Genomic DNA, 20,088 nt, shown 5'->3' on the forward strand with positions numbered 1-20,088 from the left:
ATGCCTATCCCTTGAGGAGGAACTAGGACTCTGCTTTATCACTGCACTACTGTTTGACTGCCTTTTCTCTGTTCCTGCATTCCTTTGTTCTCTTAAGATCATTAATTACTGAGACCTGTTCAAGGGCAAGCATTGTGGCCAGACTTAGATCACAAAATGACTTAGGCCAAAATGGCTTCTCTTATGTCAAGAAAGCCATTCCTGGTTCTCTTTCTCCAGGGACCCCTTAACTTACCTGCTTACACTCGTAGGCCGCTGTAAGACATCAGAGAGTTCTGAGCAGAAGGGTGGCATGATCTGGCTTACGTTCTAACTGGATCCCTTTTGGGGTTGGGGAGGGGGAAGCAGGGAGACCAGTGAGGAGCTATTCAACAGGATGAGGTGTCCAGACTTGTGTGGTGGCAGTGAGAGAAGTGATGGGATTCTGGACATATTTTTTTGGCTCGGGGGGGAGGGTGGCCATGCAGTGCGGCTTGTAGGATCTTATTTCCCCAACCAGGGATCAAACCTGGGCCCTCGGCAGTGAAAGCGTGGAGTCTTAACCACTGGATCACCAGGGAATTCCCATCTGGACATATTTTGAAGTTGCATCCAATAGGATTTTCGCATGGATTGGTATGTGTGTGAGAGTCAAGGAAGACTTGAAGACTCCAGGGGTTCTGGTCTGAGCAGCTGGAAAGAAAGAGCTGCCATTTTCTAAGATGAGTCTCTTATGGAAGGAGCAGGTTTGGTGAGAGATCAGAAGTTCTGTTTTGGACATAGCAAATTTTAAAAACTTTACTTTGAAATAGTTTCAAACTTACAGTAAAGTTATAAGAACTGTACAAAGAGCTCCTGTATATCTTCACCCAGATTCTCTAATTGTTAACGTTTGGCTTTATTATACTCTCTCCTGTGTGTGTGTGTATCCTCCTCCCCAACCATTTGAGAGTAAGTTGCACACATCAAGCCCTTTTACCCCGAAATACTTCAGTGAGTATCTCCTAAAAAGGAGATTATATTACATACCCATAATACAGTGATTAAAATCAGGAAAAAAATTTTTTATTGAAATATAGTTGATGTACAGTATTATAAGTTACAGGTGTACAATATAGTGATTCACAATTTTTAAAGGTTATACTCCACTTATAGTTACTGTAAAATATTGGCTATGTTCCCCATGTTGTACAATATATCCTTGTAAACATCAGGAAAATTTTAACATTGATTTAATACTATGTTTTTTTAAAGATTTAATTTAATTTTTTTTTTTGGCTGCGTTGGGTCTTCGTTGCTGCACGCAGGCTTTCTCTAGTTGCGGCGAGTGGGGGCTACTCTTCGTTGCGTTGCGTGGACTTCTCACTGTGGTGGCTTCTCTTGTTGCGGAGCACGGGGCTCTAAGCATGTGGGCTCAGTAGCTGTGGCACTTGGGCTCAGTAGTTGTGGCTCGTGGGCTCTAGAATGCAGGCTCAGTAGTTGTGGCACACAGGCTTAGTTGCTCTGCAGCATGTGGGATCTTCCGGGACCAGGGCTCGAACCCATGTCCCCTGCATTGGCAGGCGGATTCTTATTCTTTTGCCACCAGGAAAGTCCCGATTTAATACTGTTATCTAATTTACAATCCATATTCAAGTTTTGCCAATTATCCCAATAATGTCCTTTATAAAAAATTTCTTTCTGGTCCAATAGCCAATCCAAGGTTATCATATTTCTTTGATCGCCTTCTGTGTGTGTGTTTGCGTGTGTGTATGGTAAAATAACAAAATTAATCATTTTAACCAATTTTAAGTGTACAGTTCAGTGGCATTAAGTACATTCACATTGTTGTACAACTATCACTACCATCCATCTCCAGAACTATTGATAAATTCTGTAGCCATTAAATAGTAACTCCCTATTCTTTTCCCTGAGCTGCTGGGTACCCACCATTCTACTTTCTGTCTCTGTGAATTTGACTACTCTGGGTCCCCCATATAAGTGGAATCAAACAGTATTTGTCCTTTTGTGACCGGCTTATTTCACTTAGCATAATTTCTTCAAGGTTCATCCTTTTTTTAGCATATGTCAGAATTGTTTTCCTTTTTAAGGCTAAATAATATTCCATTGTGTGGAGAGACCACATTTTGCTTATCCATTCATCTGTCACCAGACATGTGGTTCTTTCCACCTTTTGGCTGTTGTGAATAATGCTGCTATTAACATGGGTGTAGTACAAATATCTTTTCATGTCCCTGCTTTTGATTCTTTGGGGTTATATATCCAGAAGCAAAATTGCAGGATTATATGGTAATTCTGTTTTTAATTTTTTTGAGGAACCGCCATACCGTTTTCCACAGAAGCTGTACCATTTTACATTCCCACCAACAGTGCGCAAGGGTTGTAATTTCTCTACATCCTCGCCAACACTTGTTATTTTCTGTTCTTCTTTCTTCCTTCCTCCCTTCCTTCCTTCCATCCTTCTTTCCTTCCTTCCTTCCTTTCTTTCTTTTTAATAATAGTCATCCTAATGGGTGTGAAGTGATATCTCATTGTGGTTTTCATTTGTATTTCCATAATAACTAATGTTAAGTATCTTTTCATGTGTTTATTGACCATTTGGGTATCTTCTTTGGAGAAATGTCTATTCAAATTCTTTGCCCATTTAAAAAAATCAGGTTGTTGGACTTCCCTGGTGGTCCAGTGGTTAAGACTCCATGCTTCCACTGCAGGGGGCACGGGTTTGATCCCTGGTCAGGGAACTAGGATCCCACATGCCACATGACATGACTGCCCCCCGCCCCCCCAAAAAAAATCAGGTTGTTGAGTTGTAAGAGTTTTTTTTATATATTCTGGATATTAATCCCTTATCAGATAATATGATTTGCAAAAATTTTCTTCCATTCTGTGGACTTCTCTGTTTAAAATAATTTTTTTAATTTATATAATTTTTATATACCATAAAATTCACCCTTTTCAAGTGTACAATTCAGTGGTTTTAGAATACTCACAGAGTTATATGACCATCACCACCATGTAATTCCAGAACATTTCATCATCCCCCAAGAATCAACATACTCATTAGCAGTCTCTCCCCACTTCCCCTTCCCCTCATCCCCTGGCAAACACTAATCTACCTTCTGTCTCCGGATTTGTTTACTCTGGAAATTTAATGTAAATGGAATCATATAATATGTGGCCTTTTGTGACTGCCTTCTTTCACTTAGCATAATGTTTTCAAGGTCCATCTATGTTATAACATGTATCAGTACTTCATTCTTTTTATTGCTGAATAGTATTCATTCTATTGCTATACCACATTTTGTTTACATATTTATCAGTTGATTGATATTTGGGTTATTTCCACTTTTTGGCTATTATAAATAATGCTACTATGAATATTGGTGTATAAGTTTATGTGTGAATGTATATATTCACTTTTTTGGATATATATCTAAGAGTGGAATTGCTGGGTCATCTGTTAACTCTACGTTTAAACTTTTGAGGGACTTCCAAACTGTTTTCCTCAGTGCTGCATTGTTTTACATTACCATCAAAAATGTGTGAGGGTTCCAGTTTCTTCACATGCTCACCAACACTAGTCTTCTAGTCATCCTATTGGGTGTGAAGTGGTATCTCACTGTGGTTTTGATTAGCATTGCCCTAAAGACTTGTTATCTTGAACATCTCTTCACGTGCTGATTGGACATTTGTATATCTTCTTTGAAGAAATTATTATTCAGATATTTTGCCCATTTTAAAATTTGATTCTTTTTTTGTTGTTGGGTTGCAAAGGTGCTGTGTATAGTCTAGCTATTACACCCTTACCAGGTATATGATTTTCAAATCTTCTCTCCCATTCTGTGGGTTATCTTTTCATTTTTTGGTTTGTTTAAAGATGCATAAATGTTTTTAACTTTGATGAAGTTTATTTTTTCTTTGGTTTCTTGTGCCTTTTTTTATCATATCCATGAAACCATTGCCTAATCCAAGGTTGTAAATATTTATACCTATGTTTTATCCTAAGAGTTTTGTAGTTTTAGCTCTTCAATTTAGGTCTCTAATCCACTTTAAGTTAATTTTGTATATGGTGTGAGGTAAGGGTCTAACTTCCTTCTTTTGCATGTGGATATCCAGTTGTCGCAGCACCATTTGCTGAAAAGACTATTCTTTCTCCATTGAATTTTCTTGGCTTTCTTGTTGAAAATCAGTTGTCCATAAGTGTATGGGTTATTTCTGGACTCTCAGTTCTACTTCATTGATATATATGTCTACCCTTATGGCAGTACCACACAATCTTTTGTAATCAGGAAGTGTTTCATCCAACTTTGTTCTTCTTTTTCACGATTGCTTGGCTATTCAGAGTCTCTTGCATTTCCATATCAATTAAGATCAGCTTGTCAATTTCTACAGAAAAGGCAGCTGGGATTTTGACAGAGATTGTGCTGAACCTGTAGGTTAATTTGGGGGAGTATTGCCGTCTTAACAATATTTAGTCTTCTGATCCATGAACATGAAGTGCCTTTCCTTTTACTTAGATCTTTTAAAATTTCTCTTAATGATGTTTTGTAGTTTTCAGTTTACAAGTCTTGTACTTCTTTTGTTAAATGTACTCCTAAGTGTTTTAATCTTTTTGATGCTATTGTAAATGGAATTGTTTTCTTAAACTCATTTTCAGTGTGTTCACTGGTAGTTGAACTGTTTTTACTCACGATACTTCTGACACCAAATATGTGGGTATTTTCCTCACACCAGTCAATTCTCCAACTCTCTGGACACCAATTGGATGTCCTACTATTTGGTTCAATTCTAACCCTAATTACCTGGAGTTAGTGTCAGACTCCACAGGTTTAAGGGCTCAGTCCCACAAGATTTCCCTCACATCAGACCCAGGATACCCACACTTTTGTCCAACTTGACTACAAATTGCGGATTACTACACATCCCTCCCCGCCACTGTTAGGGAACTGTTGACCAAAACCACCAGCCTTAGCCAGGCTCGCTTGCCTGAGTTGTCTCACAACAGGAAGTCCCGATAAGGACTGGAATCCATCTTGGCTGAGAGATGAGCATGCCACCAGGAAGGATCCCGAGTGAGACTATGGGCCAAGCAAGATTGGCCAGAGACAACCCGGAAACTAATCCCATTACCATAAACCCTGAGACTTTGAGCCATGTGGCAGAGCAGTTCTCCTGGGTTCCCTTACGCTACCGCTCTCTGCCTGGGCGCCCCTTCCCGATAAATTCTTTTGCTTTGTCAGCACGTGTGTCTCCTCGGACAGTTCATCTCTGAGTGTTAGACAAGAGCCCGCTCTCGGGCCCTGGAAGGGGTCCCCCTTCCTGCAACACCAGGATAAATAATTTCTTAGAACTGCTCATAGAACTCAGGAAAGCAGTTGAATTACTATTATCAGTTTACTATAAAGGATACAACTCAGGAACAGCCAAATGGAAGAGATGCACAGGACAAAGTGGGGGCAGGGGTAGGGGGGAGCTTCCATGCCCTCTCCAGGGATGCCATCTTCTCAGCACCTTGAAGTGTTCACCAGCTTGGAAGCACTCCAAACTCTGTTGTGTAGGGGTTTTTATGGAGGTTTCATTACAGAGGCATGATTAAATCTTTGGCCATTATGACTGACTTAATCTCCAGCCCCTCTTCCCTCCCTGGAAGTTGGGGAATGAGGCTGAAATTTCTAACCCTCTAACCATGCCTTGGTCTTTCTAGCAACCAGCCCCCATCCTGAAGCTATCTAGGGGCCCCCAGCCACCAGTCCTGCCGTTAGCATACGAAAGATTCTCATCACTCCAGAAGAGTCCAAGGGTGTCAGGAGCTGGGTACCAGGAACTAGGGACGAAGACCAAATATTTATTATTTATTATATCACAGTAGAGATACTATTGGTTTTTGTATATTGATCTTGCTTCCCGGAACACTGCTGAACTAATTTATTAACTCTGATAATTTTTTTGTGGATACCTTAGGGTTTTCTATATGAAAGATCATGTTATCTGCAAATAGAGGTAGTTTAACTTCTTTCTTTCCAATTTAGATGCCATCCATTCATTCATTTATTCATTCTTGCCTAAAGGCCCTGGCTGGAACCTGCCGTACAATATTGAATAGAAGTGGCAAGAGTGAACCTCTTCGTCTTGTTCCTTATCTTGAGGGGAAAGCTTTCAGTCTTTCACCATTAAACACGTTAGCTGTGGATTTTTTTTTTTTTTTTTTGGATGTCCATTATCAGCTTGAGGATGTTCTAATTTGTTGAGCATTTTTATCATGAAAGGGTGTTGGGTTTTATCAAATGTTTATTCTGCATCTATTGAAATGTCTTTAATCTCTGTCCCTTAGAACTGTCCTTTAGCTTTTCTATGTCTTTCATGCAATGACATTTTTGGAGAGTCCTGGCCGGTTACTTGGTGCTCCCTCATGATTAGCTTCAGGTTATGGATTTTTGACAGGAATATCACAGAAGTGATGCTGTACTCTTCCCAGTGCATCTTATCAGGAAACACGTATGATGTTATTATTACCAGTGATGGGAAAAATTAACTTTGGCCATCTAGTGTCTGCCAGATTTATTCATCAGAAAATTACTATTTTTCCCCTTTATAATTAATATGTTCATTAATAGGTAATTTGTGGGGTGCGCTCCTTTGAGACGAAATATTCTGTTCCTCATCAAACTTTTACCCATGGCTTTTAACATGTACTGATGATCCAGTTGTTACTCTGATGGTTGTCAAATGGTGATTTTTCTAACCCTTCTCACTTCCTTTTACTGGTTGGTGAATGTGTTAACTTTGAGATTACCTGTTAGACGTCTAAGTGGAGGTGGTGAGTGGGAAGTGCAAAGTTCAAGGAAAGGTACAGGTTGTAGATTTAGATGTAGGAGTTGTCAGTCTGTAGAAGGTTAAAGCCATTAGCAGTTGAGGGTCTCCAAGGGCCCATGTCCCCTGTTGGTCACAGGGCTTCACCAGGCCTGGGGTCCGCTGACATGTTTTAGAGACAAACCCTGGTGCTGACTGGGTCACAGAGTACCATGGCTCCATGGAGGCTGGGACTGGGGGCTCCTGTCTTATGGGAAGCTGGGTTCTGTGGAAGGAAGTGTCCTTGCTCTGTTCAAAGCTGGTAAAAGCCCTTACTACTTAACCTGGCATTCTAGGCTTGTCCAGCACCACCCCTTCCCTGAGCAGCAGCACAGTCTTACACTTCTGCCTCTGCTTGCTGTGCCCTTCACTGCCACAGCTTGGGGAACTCCTGCTCATCCTTCAAAGCCCAGCTCAAATATTACCTTCTCTGTGAAGTCCCACCTCTACTCCCCGCAACAAGGTCATTCATTTAGAAAACAGTTCTTGAGGCTCTCCTCTGTGCTAGGCACTGAGACTAGTGAAAAAAACTCTATTCCTGCCCTCAGGGAGCCCATGTTTCCTGATGGAGACAGATATTCATAAGTAATCTCACAGATCTAAGGGTCAGTGACAGCAACAAAGCAAGATAAGTGAAGTGACTGTCCAGCTCCAAGAGTTAGAGCAGGGGGTTTGCACCAACCTGGCCTGGCTGAGGTGCTTTGGGAAGGTTTCACTGCAGAAATGCCAGCTGGCCTGAGAGCTGAGGAAAGAATAGGTGCATTGGTGGGGGAGCCATGGCTCCCTGTGCAAGGCCTGAGGTGAGGCTGGAAGGCAGAGATCAGGGGATGGGCTCCCATGGGAGATGTACCTAGAAAGGTGGGCATAGGCCTCCAAGGCCAAGGTGAGGAGGCTAGATTTTCTCTTGCTGGTACTGGGAAGGCGTCAAAGGGTCCTGAGCAGAGGGGGATTTCCGAGGAGTCCCTCTGGCTGCCATAAGGAAGAGACAGTGGGGACCACATTGATTTTTCAGATCAGCCAGATTCATATCAGTAGGAGATACAACTTCATTTTTTTGTTTAGATTTATTTTTATTTATTTATTTATTTAGTGCCAGGTCTTAGATGCGGCATGGCATCTCTTAGTTGTGGCATGCAGACTTCTTAGTCGCGACATGCGGACTCTTAGTTGCGGCATGCATGCGGCACCTAGTTCCCCAACCAGGCATCGAACCTGGGTCCCCTGCATTGGGAGCGCAGAGTCTTACCCACTGGACCACCAGAGAAGTCCTGATACAACTTCATTTGAAGTTTCTTTTATAAACCCCGTTCCAGTGCTGGTGGTAGGAACTTCATCTCAGTTGGTCTGGGGGTCCTCATGGTCTCTGGATCTCAGGCCACTGGTGACAATGGCTTTGTCCTGCTGGCCTGGCCACAAGGCCCCTGAGCCCTGTGCTGCTCCTGGCTACGGCTGAGCCTTCTTTCTCTGCTCTCAGGCTATGGGGTGGGGACTCCGAAAGTCTTGGGGACCCACAAACTTTGGGGGAGCAGGAGGTTTACAGGGGAACCTGGGCCTCCCTGCTCTCTGACCTGCAGCCTCTGGGTGGTTCTCAGGGACCCAGGGACGGTGAACAGTCTCCTGCTCTGCTCCCTTTCCTCTTCCCCAGCACCCTGCAGCCTTCAGGAGGGTGCTTTCTGTCTCTGTTTGGCCCTGTTCCCTCAAGGATTGTGCTTTGGAAATGCGGAAACTGAGGACTCACCCCCAGCTTCTCTGGGAAGCTGCTGTCGGCCTTTCCCTGAAATGACAAATGCCTCCCTGATAGAACAGAGTACAGGAGATGGGACATCATCTAAGCCATGTTCTTGTTCAGACTGTTTAATGTGAGTCATGAGAAAACAGAAATCCAAATTATGTAACATTCTCTAAGATGCTTGGATACTTAAAAAATGTCAATGTCATGGAAAAAAAAAAAAGTGGGGAAACTGTTTCTGATTCAACGAGACTAAAGAGACATGATAACTGAAAGCAGCGAATGATCCTTCACTGGATCCTGGATGGATACAAAGGAAAAGCCATGGAGGACATTGCTGGGGCACTTGGAGTATGGCCCTGCTTTAGCTGGTATTAATGTCTGGGCACCAAGTGCCCTCCTGGGTAAGGGAGGTGCTCGAGGGTCACTCGTTTGTTAAATTAGAGAGTAAGAGTGGTATTGTGCTCACATAGGAATGTCCTTATTCTTAGGTGTCGCCTGGTGTATTTGGGGTGAAGCAGCGTGGTATGTGCAGCTTATTGTTAAATGGCTCAAGGTGAGGGGATGTTTGTGTACGTCCTTGAGAGGAACAATGCAAATATGGCAAAATCTTGAGTGGGTGATTCTGGGTAAAGGACATTAAACTATTCTTTCAACTTGGGGAGGGTGGGCCTCTCGTCTGCTGCACCAGCAGGGCTGGCAGAGGGGGCCCAGGTACTCTGATACAGGGAGTGCAGGACCCTCCCTGAGACCCTGATCTAACCCTCAAGGCCCCTCCCCTGCTGCCACGGAAACACTCAGGCTCTGAAGGGGTAAGGGTCCACCCAGTTCCCCGAGGCCCGTCAGGAGTAGAGCTGGGTGCTTGCTGGTCAAGTGCAGCGTGACCGCCTCCTGTGTTCACTCACACCTCTGAGTATCTGGCTCAGTGCCCAGGCAACCTGAAACCTGTTCACTTACCTTCGAGTCACCCTCAGCCATGTCTCAGGGCAGGGGTTGGTCCAGGAAGGTGCCAGCCCCAGGAGTTAATGTGAGCCATCCACGGTCACTGGACGCTCAGCCACTACCAGGATCTAGACGTGAGGGCACAGCACTCCTAGCGCAGGGGGTCTGGCCCACAGGCTTCAGATGAGCTCACGAGCGGCCCCCCTGGGGAAGGCAGGGCAGCCCGAACAAAGTTCCTGGGAAGGTAGTTCCCCTGGACTTGAGGTCACCAGCATCTCCGCTGCGTTGGGCCAAGGGAGGAGACCAGGTGCCTGCAGCTCGGCCGGGCCCAAGAACTTTCTAAAACGCACGTTCTTACCACCAGACATGGGCACTACTGTTCCTCTTGCTCTGCCCTGCATCCCATTCCCCTCTCCCGAAGCTGGTTAATACCCACTGTCCTTCAGCCTTGACCCGGGTTTGGCGGAGCTGTCATGGGTTCCCACAGCCTCACTGTGCTGCATCTCCTTTCCTACCATCTGCTGTAGACTGGAACTCACCTATGGCATGTTCCGTGTCTCCCCCACCGGGGCTTGAGCTCTACGAGCAGGGTAGGTGCTCAGGAAGTGCATCCAATGCATGTAACTGTCAGGGTGCAGGCAGCTGCTGGGGTACCGAGTGCCCCGTCCTGGGTGAAGCGCACGCAGAGTCGGGGTCTACGGAGGGGGCGTGAGTTGTCAGAGTGGGCAGCCCATCTCAGCTCCCATATAGCAACGATAAAGCATTTATTTCTCTGGAGGAAGCTGGTCAGGCAGATGTTACACACTCATCTTTCAGAGAAGGGAACCGAGAGCTTAGTTTTCTTGCCCGGGATCACAGAGCTGGTGCATGAGAGAGCTGGCGTTACAGTTTGCACTCCGGTCAGCCTGTCTCCAAGGAGCTGCCGTTTGGAAGGGGTCTGGCTGTCTCCTGGGGCGTCCACTCCACCCACCTCATCCCAGCCTGGCCCGTCCCGCTGCAATAACACCATGAGCCCGTGGTACACGTTACCTCATTTATTCTCACAACATGCCTGTGAGGTAGGGAGGGGCGGGGACTGTCCCCATTTTACAGAGGAGGAAGTTGAGGCACACAGAGGTCAAGTGACTTGCCCAAGGTCACAGACGGCGGCCAAGCTGGAATGGGCCCTAGAGCAGGCCCGCAGTTCACCCGGGGCCCCTGTGGCAGGTGCTGGACACGAGGACGTCTCCAGTGCCGCAGCCGTGGCCACAGGAGAGCAGCCCTCGTGCACGGAGCTTGCTGCGGGCCTGGCCTCGCCCTCTCCCTCCCTGCCCCCCACCTCACCCTGCAGGCCTGGGCCATTGCAGCTCAGGGCTCATGACACCCTGGGAGTGGGGCTGGGGGGCAGGGGAGAGAGAAGGATGACTAGGGTAAAAAAATAGAAAACTCAGAGGCCGGGCAGATGGGCCCATGGCCGGGGAGTGGGGGGCAGGTGAGAGACAAAAAAAGGGGGGGCTGCTTACACACAAGGTATATATTTTTACACACACTTGTACACACACCTAGATATAGTACATGTAAAAATATATGCTATTCACACACCCGCCTCCTGCCAGGTGCCCCCGAGAGCCAGCGGTGGCGCTGGTGGGCATGGGTGAGCAGAGGGGCGTTTGTTAAATATACACTCTAAGGTCTATGTGCATATGTACACATACGTACAGACACAGCCGCCCGCCCCTCGGGTACTGTACACAGGCTCGGCCAGGGACACATGACCCCTGGAAAATGGGGTCCCTCTCTTGAGTGGCCCCTGCAAGTCACTCTGAGTCATACATTTTGCTGAAGGAAGAAGGGGCTGGAGAGAAGAAAAAGGCGGGAGTCTGGAGTGTGGTAAGCTGTGGTTTTTATCTCATTTCCCCACCCCACCCCCAAAGACTTCAGCCCTCCTCATGGTCGCAGAGAGGCGAGTCACCCGCCTGACGCTGCCTAGGGCTGGCAGATCACAGTGGGAGGGCTGCTTCTGCTGGGAGGAACCTATATCTGCGTGTGTGAGCACTTGGTGGGGGAGGGGACGTGTGTCCATCTCTCTGTCCTCTGGGCTCACCCACAAAAAGGGCTGAGAACCAGAAAGCCAATAGTCAGGATGGTGACCCCTGTGTGAGCTCTTAAGGGAAAAGAGAAAAATGTAAGAATGAAAACTCCAAGGTCAGAGCTGGGGTAGCCAGGAAAAGGAGGAAGGACATGGCAGGTGCCCAAAGCTGCCCTTGGGCTGTCGTCATCTTGTAAACAAGCTAGTTTAAGTTCTCATTAGATAGAGCAAGTAAAAAGACCGTAGTCTGGAGGCTGGGCCGGGGCGTTGCCGAAGTCCATCTATCTAGTCCACCACGGCCAGCAAGAGGAAAAAAAAGTTTTATAGTTTTGTGTTTCTGTTGATTTTTTTGTGTGAAGTCTTCATAACCTAAAGCTGGGAGGGACCCAAAAAAGCCAAATTGTGAGCCCTTGTATGCGTCAATTTGAAAGTTGGCTCAGGGTCTCTAGACAGAATAACCATACTAAAGGTTGAGAAAATTTTGTTCCTTTCGCATTTAGTTTGTAGGTTTCTTTTTTTAATGACTTAAAATTGTTTGCTTCCTGCTTCCTGGTCTCAGAGCCGGGTCTGGGCCTCAGGGACATAAATCTCGATGCTGTCCGCGCTCTCCGTGGCTGAGTTCTGCCGCACGGAAGCCGCCCGCTTGGCCGCCAGGAGTCTCTTGCGGGCCTCCTGACGCTGCTTGTCTCCAGCGTCAGAGGCCTTGTCGCGGCTCACTGCCGGCTTGGATTTGGCTGGCTTCTTTGGGACCGGAGGGGGTGGTTTCTTCTCTTCCTTTAGTGAGACAGTGAGGAGAGAAGAAAAATAAAATAAAGGTGCCACCTTTTGTGTGGCGCTACCACCCACCGTATGCTGGCAGCTGGAGCCTCCACCCCAGCTTCCCCGCATCGGGCACAAGCAACACACATTTGGAAGCAGGAAGCCACAAGAAGCGATGATGGTGGGAATAGCACAAGGCATAGGAGCAAAAAGCAAGCTTACAATCCTAGAATGTTCTAGTAGGAAGGGACAGACAGATCACCTCTTCCCACCCCTGCTTTGAACCCCTGAGAGCCTGAAATTCACGCAGGAATCATAGGGCCAGAGATGGGATTTAAGTTCAGGGCCTCCGACTCCCAGGTCACATTTCACATGCTGTTCTAGGCGATCAAAACTCACAAGGGCCACAGTCCAGTAACCAATAACCAAAGGGGTCACTGGGTGCCACTGTTTTACAGATGGAAGCCTGAGCCTCAGGGAAGAGGCTGGCCCAGGAGGCAGAATCGGGTCCAGACCCCTGTAACTCCTGGGCAGCGTGGTCCTAGCAGAAGGACCATTTTTCTACCTCCAGGGTTCCAACGGCTGTGTCTACGCTAGTGCTCTGGGCTGTGGGCACGTGTCTCCCACTTTCTGAACATGCAGGGCAGGAAGGCATGCTTCAGGGAGGCAGCCTCAACTACACAGAGCGAGTGGCATGCTGGACGAGCGCCGAGCATGGACCCCGCACACTGATGGACGTGAGCCCCCAGCTCAAAGACGACACACAGAGAAGGGAGCCAAGCAGCACTGACCGATGTGGCCAGCGTTATTGCCGACCAGGAATTTGTCCCTGGACTTCCCCTCCGCACTGCTCCATGCTCACCTTCCTCTTCTCGGGGGTCTCCACCAGCTGCCAGCTGTTGGCCTTGAGGTGGTAGAGTTCATCAAACTTCATGCTGATGTCCTCGATGGACAGCTGCAGCAGGTCCCAGAACCCTGCCAGGTCCTGGGCTGTTGGACGTGGGTTGGCATCAGGGTTCTGTGGGACAGATGGGGTTCAGTGGGGCAAGCAGGGCAGAGGCTGGTCCTGCACCCCATCCCAAGTACTGTCTCCTAGCTCTGCCAGCCCTGGTTGGGTTCTCTTGAGGCCTGGTCTTACTCTCCTGTTCCCTGGGTCGGGTCAGTATCTGTATGAGCGAATGGACCCAGTTCCTGATTACTGCTGGCCCTGATGGTGGAGAGCTTTGGGAGAGAGAGACAGTCCTATCACGAGAGTGGGTCCTGCACACACATGGGGACTGAGGCCTTCGCCACCACTGTAGGGCTACAGTGAGGAAAGCCCTCATGGCCTCAGCGTATGCCAGGCAGGCAACTCGTCTCATTTCACAGGGAGGAGGCAGGATCACTCCCCGGTGGGTGTGATTACAGAATCCGTGTGGTTTCTAGCCCATCATTCTGTTCTCTGAGAGCACATTCCTTATCAGGACTTCCCCAGTGAACGCCCAAACCCCTACCGGTCCTAGAGACAAACACTCGCCACTGTCCTCCACCCCTGGGAGTACACCACCCCTGCCAGATGGAAAGAGGCTTCCACAGGAAAGCTGCTGCCTAGCGGCGAGGGTGAAGGAGAGGGAAACCCACCAAGCCTCACGGTGGTTATTTCTGTAGTTCTTACCTTGACTGTCTTCTTAGCTATAGAGTATGTTGTATATAAATAAATCAGTGCTAACTGATTTTTAACTTTCATGTGGCTGTTTTGACACAGAGTTCACTTTTCTATTTCAGAAGGTAGTAGAGATCTGAAAGGACCATTCCTGGCCCTTTTCCTGTGCTAGGCACTGACATGCACCACTGTCATCTTTCCAATGCCATGAGGAAGCAGCACCTTCTCCATGTTAGAGAGGAGGTCACAGAGGCTTAGAGGCTAATCCAGCTGGGGGCTCTGGCTAGAAGACCCACTGTGGAGGAAGAAGAATCACACTCACCAAGTTTTGCTCACAGAGGCCCCGGAACTGCTGGAATTTCTGTGACATCAGTAGCTGGGCACTGCCCACAGCACTGAGGACTTTCCCTAAGACTGAGAAAGAGAAGGTGGAAAAAGACTGAGCAGTGCACAAGGTCTGCTGGGGTGGAAGGCAGGATCAGGGTCATGGCTTTCACCTCCCCTCCCCGCCTTAGGATGCCAATCATTATTTGGTGATGGCAGTCAGTCTTCATTTTATTTACACATTAACCCACTGTCACTGTGAAAAATGCAAACCACACATAATAAAGTGAGCCCCATCCCCTAGTTGCTAAGGACATTTTATGGCAATAAATTTGAAAACTAAGTTTAAATGGAAAAAATTTTCAGGAAAACATAAATTACTATCATAGACTCAAGAAGAAATAGAGAATCTGATTAGGCCAATAACTGTTTTAAAAAACTGAAGCAGGAGTTAAAAATCTTCCCCAGAAAAAGGAACCAGGCCTATGTCGTTTTACAGGTGAGGTTTTACAAAACCTTCCAGGAATAGATAATCCCTGTTTTATACATTCAAATTCTTCCTGAGAGTAAACAAACAGAAAATGACACCGCTAATTTCAGGAGCCCTGAGAGAACATAGGACATGCCAAGAATAGGGCACTTTCATTATGAACATAAAAGTCTTAAAGCAAAGAGAATCCAACAGAAGAGTTCACCATGAAGTGTTTAGCCCAGGAATACAAGGTTGAAATCTTTTAGTGTGATTTCCAGTTTTAAAGTGGTGGCAGGAAGACGGTACTACCTCCTAACCCCCTTAGAAATCACTGAAAAGCAAAACAGAGTAAACAAGAAATCAAAATGCAAACTGTCTCCTGACAGAACTCTGGAATGTAGTATAGGAAGGCTGCCACATGCACTGATAGCCACACGAGGAGGATTCTTGGGGTTGAAAGGCTCAGATAAAGGTGGCAGTTCTGAGTTCTCAAAAGCAGCATAACTTGAGAGGAGAAGCCAATAATCTCTTATTTGAAATAAAAAGGGGGTGTGGACTGCAGCAGGAGCGTTCCTGAACCTGGTTCAGCACCAAAGGTGGGGGGCAGGGGGACGAGGACAACACTGTATGGTAACCGCCCTCTCATCGCCTGGGGAGAAGACCAGGCTGAAGAACGCACCCTGCACCCATCACCATGCCTGAGGAATTCCTGCCAGCCTGGGACACAGTCCTGGCTCCCTCAGTGGTCTACTTAACAGCAGCTCATGAAGGAAGAATTTCACCTCATTCAGAAATTAGTTATTAAAAAGAAACCAACACAGGAGCTAAACATGTTATAGGAGCAGTAAATGGCAGATGAACATTCACCAGAAAGTTGTTGCCAGAGAACAGATGAAAAGTGTGACATTTAGCCACAAATATTTAAACAGTAGTTCAAAGCAGAGATAAGGTGCTCTGAAAAGAGATGCAAGACAATGGAAGGGGATAAAACATGAGCTCTGGAACTAGTGCAAGAGAAAAATCAGGCATCACAGAAACAAGGGCCATGATGGACACAGCACAAAGAATAAACTCTGATGAAAACCAATAAGGACAAGGAGGACAGGAGTGAAAAAGCTCCTCGCTCAAAACACTTACACTGCTAGATTAACAAGACAAGATGTCTTAAATGAATAGCTAAGCTGCTGGGGATAAAATGACCCCCCCCACCCCCAGAAGGTAGTGGGTATATGTGCCTGGCTTGGTCTAAAGTAGGATGGGAGGGCTTCCCTGGTGGCTCAGTGGTTAAGTATCCACCTGCCAATGCAGGGGACATGGGTTCGAGCCCTGGTCCGGGAAGATCCCACATGCCGTGGAGCAACTAGGCCCGTGCGCCACAACTACTGAGCCTGTTCTCTAGAGCCCGTGAGCCACAACTACTGAAGCCCGTGTGCCACAACTACTGGAACCTGCGCACCTAGAGGCTGTGCTCTGCAACAAGAGAAGCCACAGCGATGAGAAGCCTGCGCACGGAAATGAAGACTAGCCTCTGCTCGCTGCAATTAGAGAAAAGCCCGCACACAGCAACAAAGACCCAACGCAGCCAAAAATAAAATAATTAAAGAAAAAAAAAAAAAAAGGATGGGAATAAAAGGAAAAGTTTCTCCTGAGAATTCCTAACCATAAGACTGCACTTAGGTACCTTATTTTTTAAGAAATAAAAGAAGCAACTAGATGTATTAAAAAGATGAGACTATTTTTAAAAAAGTGACTGAGAGACATGGAGGAGACAGGGAGACTTAAAATACATCTATCAGAGTTCTAAAAGGACAGAGAGAATGGAAGAAAAGAAATTCATTCAGAGAGATGAGTTAGAATATGAATAAAGGAACCATCCCAAACTCATTTTATGAAGCTAGATAACCTTGATACTAAAACAGGACAAGGATGAGAAAGGAAAATTACCAGCCAAGTAATTCTGCCTTTGAAGAAAGGCAAAATTATTAAATCAGATATTAACAAAAGTACAACAATGTACTAAAATAACTCAGCTGGGTTTATTCTGGTAATACACGACTGATTGAACATTAGAAAATTCTAATGACTTCTGATTCTGGCTATGAAAAACCAGTTACTATCAGACAAACTGAACCCTCCCACCAAGAAAAATTAAAAAAAAAAAAAAACTAAATAAAATACCAAAAACAACAAAAAAATCTCTTTCAAGGCATTAAAAAATTACCAAAGCAACCAGAATTTGAGAGGCTAAGATGTCAGTGAGAACGGAAACTATATTCAGACAAGTCTGATATTCTGTACTGCCTTCTACCCCAAGGCATCTCCCAGTTTATAAGCAGCACAAGGCTGAGGTGCTAAGAAGCCAAGCAGAAAGTGGTGGTTCAGAGTCTGAGAAGCTAAGCAGAACTTGTGGCAGTTCCATGGGGAAAGGGAGACCAAAACTGGAATTCGGAGCTCCCAGAGCAGATAGGACTTGGGGGAAAGCGCATCAAGCTGAGCAAAGCTTCCAGCAGTCTTAAGATGGGGGAGAAACAAAAATTGGAGCTCAGTGTCTGCCAAGGAGGAAGGGCTTGGAAATACCCCAGGCTGTCACAAAACCCAGCTCAATCCCATATTAGATTAAGTTGGTCTGGCCCTACTCTAATTGTCTACAAGAAGCAAAAGTAAATTCATTCTCAAAGAATAGAAAATCGTCTTGAAAAAAAAAAAGAAGAAAAGAAAATCATCCTGAGCTTCAAGTTATCTCTGTAGTTTTCATATACAGTTTCTGGCATTGAATAAAAATTACCAAGCATGCCACGAGGTAGGACCAAATGACTGCACACCAAAAGAGAAAAATCAGCAAAAAGTAAAAGAACTATAGGGGATGTAGGTACTAGAGGTATTGGACCAGGGCTTTAAAATGACTGTGAGTATGTCCCAGAAAATATATGACATGATGAGGAATTTCAGCAAAGCACCAGAAATCTATCAAAAAGAATCAAATGGAAATTCTAGAACTAAAAAATAGGGTAACTGAAATTAAGACTGCAATAGATAGGTTTAATAGATTGGTTACAGCTGAACTATAAAATAATCCAGTAGAAAATATCCAGACTGAGGTCCAGAGGAAGAAAAAAAAAAGGGAAAATACAGAAGAGAGAATGAAGAAACATAAGACGTGGCAGTCTACAATATGTGTGATTGGGGTCCACAAGTAGAGAAGAGATAACATGGAGCAGAAATTTGAGGAAATGATGGCCAAGACTTTTCTGAAACTGATGAGAGTTATTAAGGCCGCAGATTCAAGAAACCCTGTGAGCATCAAGCTGGAAAAATACAAAGAAAACCATACCTAGGTATCACAGTAAAATGGATAAAACTCAAACACAGGAGAAAAAGTCTTAAAAGCAGACAAAGGGGAGAAAACAAATTATTCTTCAAAGAAGCAGCAGGAAGACTGACAGTTGACTTTTCAATAAAAAGGCTGGAAACCAGGACATAAAGACATATTTATAAAGTGTTGAAAGAAGATCAATACGTACCTATAATTCTATACTTAGCAAAAATACTGTTCAGGGACTTACTTCCCTGGCAGTCCAGTGGTTAAAGACTCCATGCTTCCACTGCAGGGGGCACACGGGTTTGATCCCTGGTCGGGGAACTAAGATCCCGCGTGCCGTGTGGCGCGGCCAAAAGAATAAATAAAATAAATTAAAAAATAATAACAAACAGAAGCCTGCCTCCTGGAGGACAGTTTTTAAAAAATACTGTTCAAAAAAAGAGGGAAAAATACAGACATTTTGAGACAAATACTGCATTAAAATAAATACTAAAGGGAGTTCTTCAGGCAGAAGGAAAATGATCCTAACTAGAAGCAAAGAAATAAAGGAGTGAAGAGTACGAGAAAGAGTAAATATGTGGGTAAGTAAATACTGATTGTATAAAACAAAAATAATGTTTTGTGGCATTTAGAACATATATATAGAACTGAAATACTTAACAGCAATAGTACACAGGTTAGGAGGGGGATAAAAGTGATCTAAGGTCCTTGCGTCATCTGTGAAGTGGTAAAGGTACTAATTTAGTCTGTACAAAGTCAGGGATGCAACTTCCCTATCGCAGTGGCAACGCCATCCTTTCCGTCACTCAGACTCCAAACCATTTTGGACTCCTTTCACTCTTACTCCATATCCAATCCATCAGGAAATCCTGCTCTGCCTTCCAAGTATACCCAGAATCTGACCCCTCCCTTAAATGCTCCATGGCCACCACCATCTCCTCTTCCCCAGATTATGTTACTTCCTCCTAACTCATTTCCCAGCTTCCACTTGTGCCCCTCCGCCCACTCTCTTCTGAACAGAGAAACTAGATTAATCCTGTAAAAAAGAATGTCACATTGCACTCTCCAACACATTCTCTTTTGGGAGTCAAAGCCAAGCCTCTGACACCTCTGAAGCCCCACCACACGGACTCCACCCCCCACCTCTCTCTCCTCACTCCTGCAGCTACACTGGCCTCCTTCCCCAGCCCTAGAACACGTCAAGCGCTTGCCCACCACTGGAGTTCTCTGATCTCCAGAGCTCTGAGACTTCTTCTCTCTTCCTTCCTTCAGCTTTCTGCTCCAAGGTCACCTTATCTGGGAGGCCTTCGCTGACCACACTATGTGGGACAGCAACACTGCCCCCAGCCAGGCAGCTCTCTTCATCCTGCTCTTACTGTGCTTTGTTTTCTCTGTTGCATGTCTAACCATCTTGCATATTATATGTTTAGTTGGTTATTTTCTGTCTCCCCCCGTGAGAATGTAAGCTCCACGAGGGCAGGGACCTTGTGTTGTTCTGCTACATCCCCAGAAGCTAGAATAGTGCCTGTATACGGTAGGAACTCAGTAAATACTCACTGAGTGAATGAAGGTCAGGACCAAGGGAGGGATGCTGCTTTCTTCCCACTATCGCACAATGTCCTGACACTCTTGCAGTTAGACAAGATATGCATAAGACACAGTAAGATTAGAAAGAGAAACACAGGGCTTCCCTGGTGGCGCAGTGTTAAGAATCCACCTGCTAATGCAGGGGACATGGGTTCGAGCCCTGGTCCGGGAAGATCCCACATACTGCGGAGCAACTAAGCCTGTGTGCCACAACTACTGAGCCTGCGCTCTAAAGCCCGCAAGCCACAACTGCTGAGCCCACGCACCACAACTACTGAAGCCCACGCGCCTAGAGCCCATGCTCTGCAACGAGAGGCCACCGCAATGAGAAGCCCACGCACCGCAATGAAGAGTAGCCCCCGCTCGCCGCAACTAGACAAAGCCCACGCGCAGCAGCAAAGACCCAATGCAGCCAAAA

General features: G+C 45.9%; 1 protein-coding gene and 1 long non-coding RNA gene across 12 annotated transcripts in view; one reads left to right on the plus strand and one right to left on the minus strand.

The window, feature by feature from the left end:
* LOC309645382 overlaps positions 1 to 20,088 on the plus strand; it is a 180,343-nt gene that overhangs the window by 67,168 nt on the left and 93,087 nt on the right. The gene's annotated exons all lie outside the window — the stretch shown is intronic.
* Positions 10,519 to 20,088, minus strand: part of DLGAP4 (DLG associated protein 4) — a 136,756-nt gene continuing 127,186 nt past the window's right edge. For all 11 annotated transcript variants that reach the window (XM_082430117.1, XM_082430119.1, XM_082430113.1 and 8 more), the window contains 3 exons: positions 14,291 to 14,382; positions 13,189 to 13,344; positions 10,519 to 12,341 (listed from right to left, as the gene is read on the minus strand). In XM_082430117.1, coding sequence (XP_082286243.1) covers positions 12,123 to 12,341; positions 13,189 to 13,344; positions 14,291 to 14,382 — 467 coding nt within the window. In that variant the 3' untranslated portion in view covers positions 10,519 to 12,122. The remainder of the gene's footprint in view (positions 12,342 to 13,188; positions 13,345 to 14,290; positions 14,383 to 20,088) is intronic.

This window comes from Balaenoptera physalus, assembly GCF_965194825.1.
Source record: "Balaenoptera physalus genome assembly, chromosome: 16".
NCBI classification, from domain to species: domain Eukaryota; kingdom Metazoa; phylum Chordata; class Mammalia; order Artiodactyla; family Balaenopteridae; genus Balaenoptera; species Balaenoptera physalus.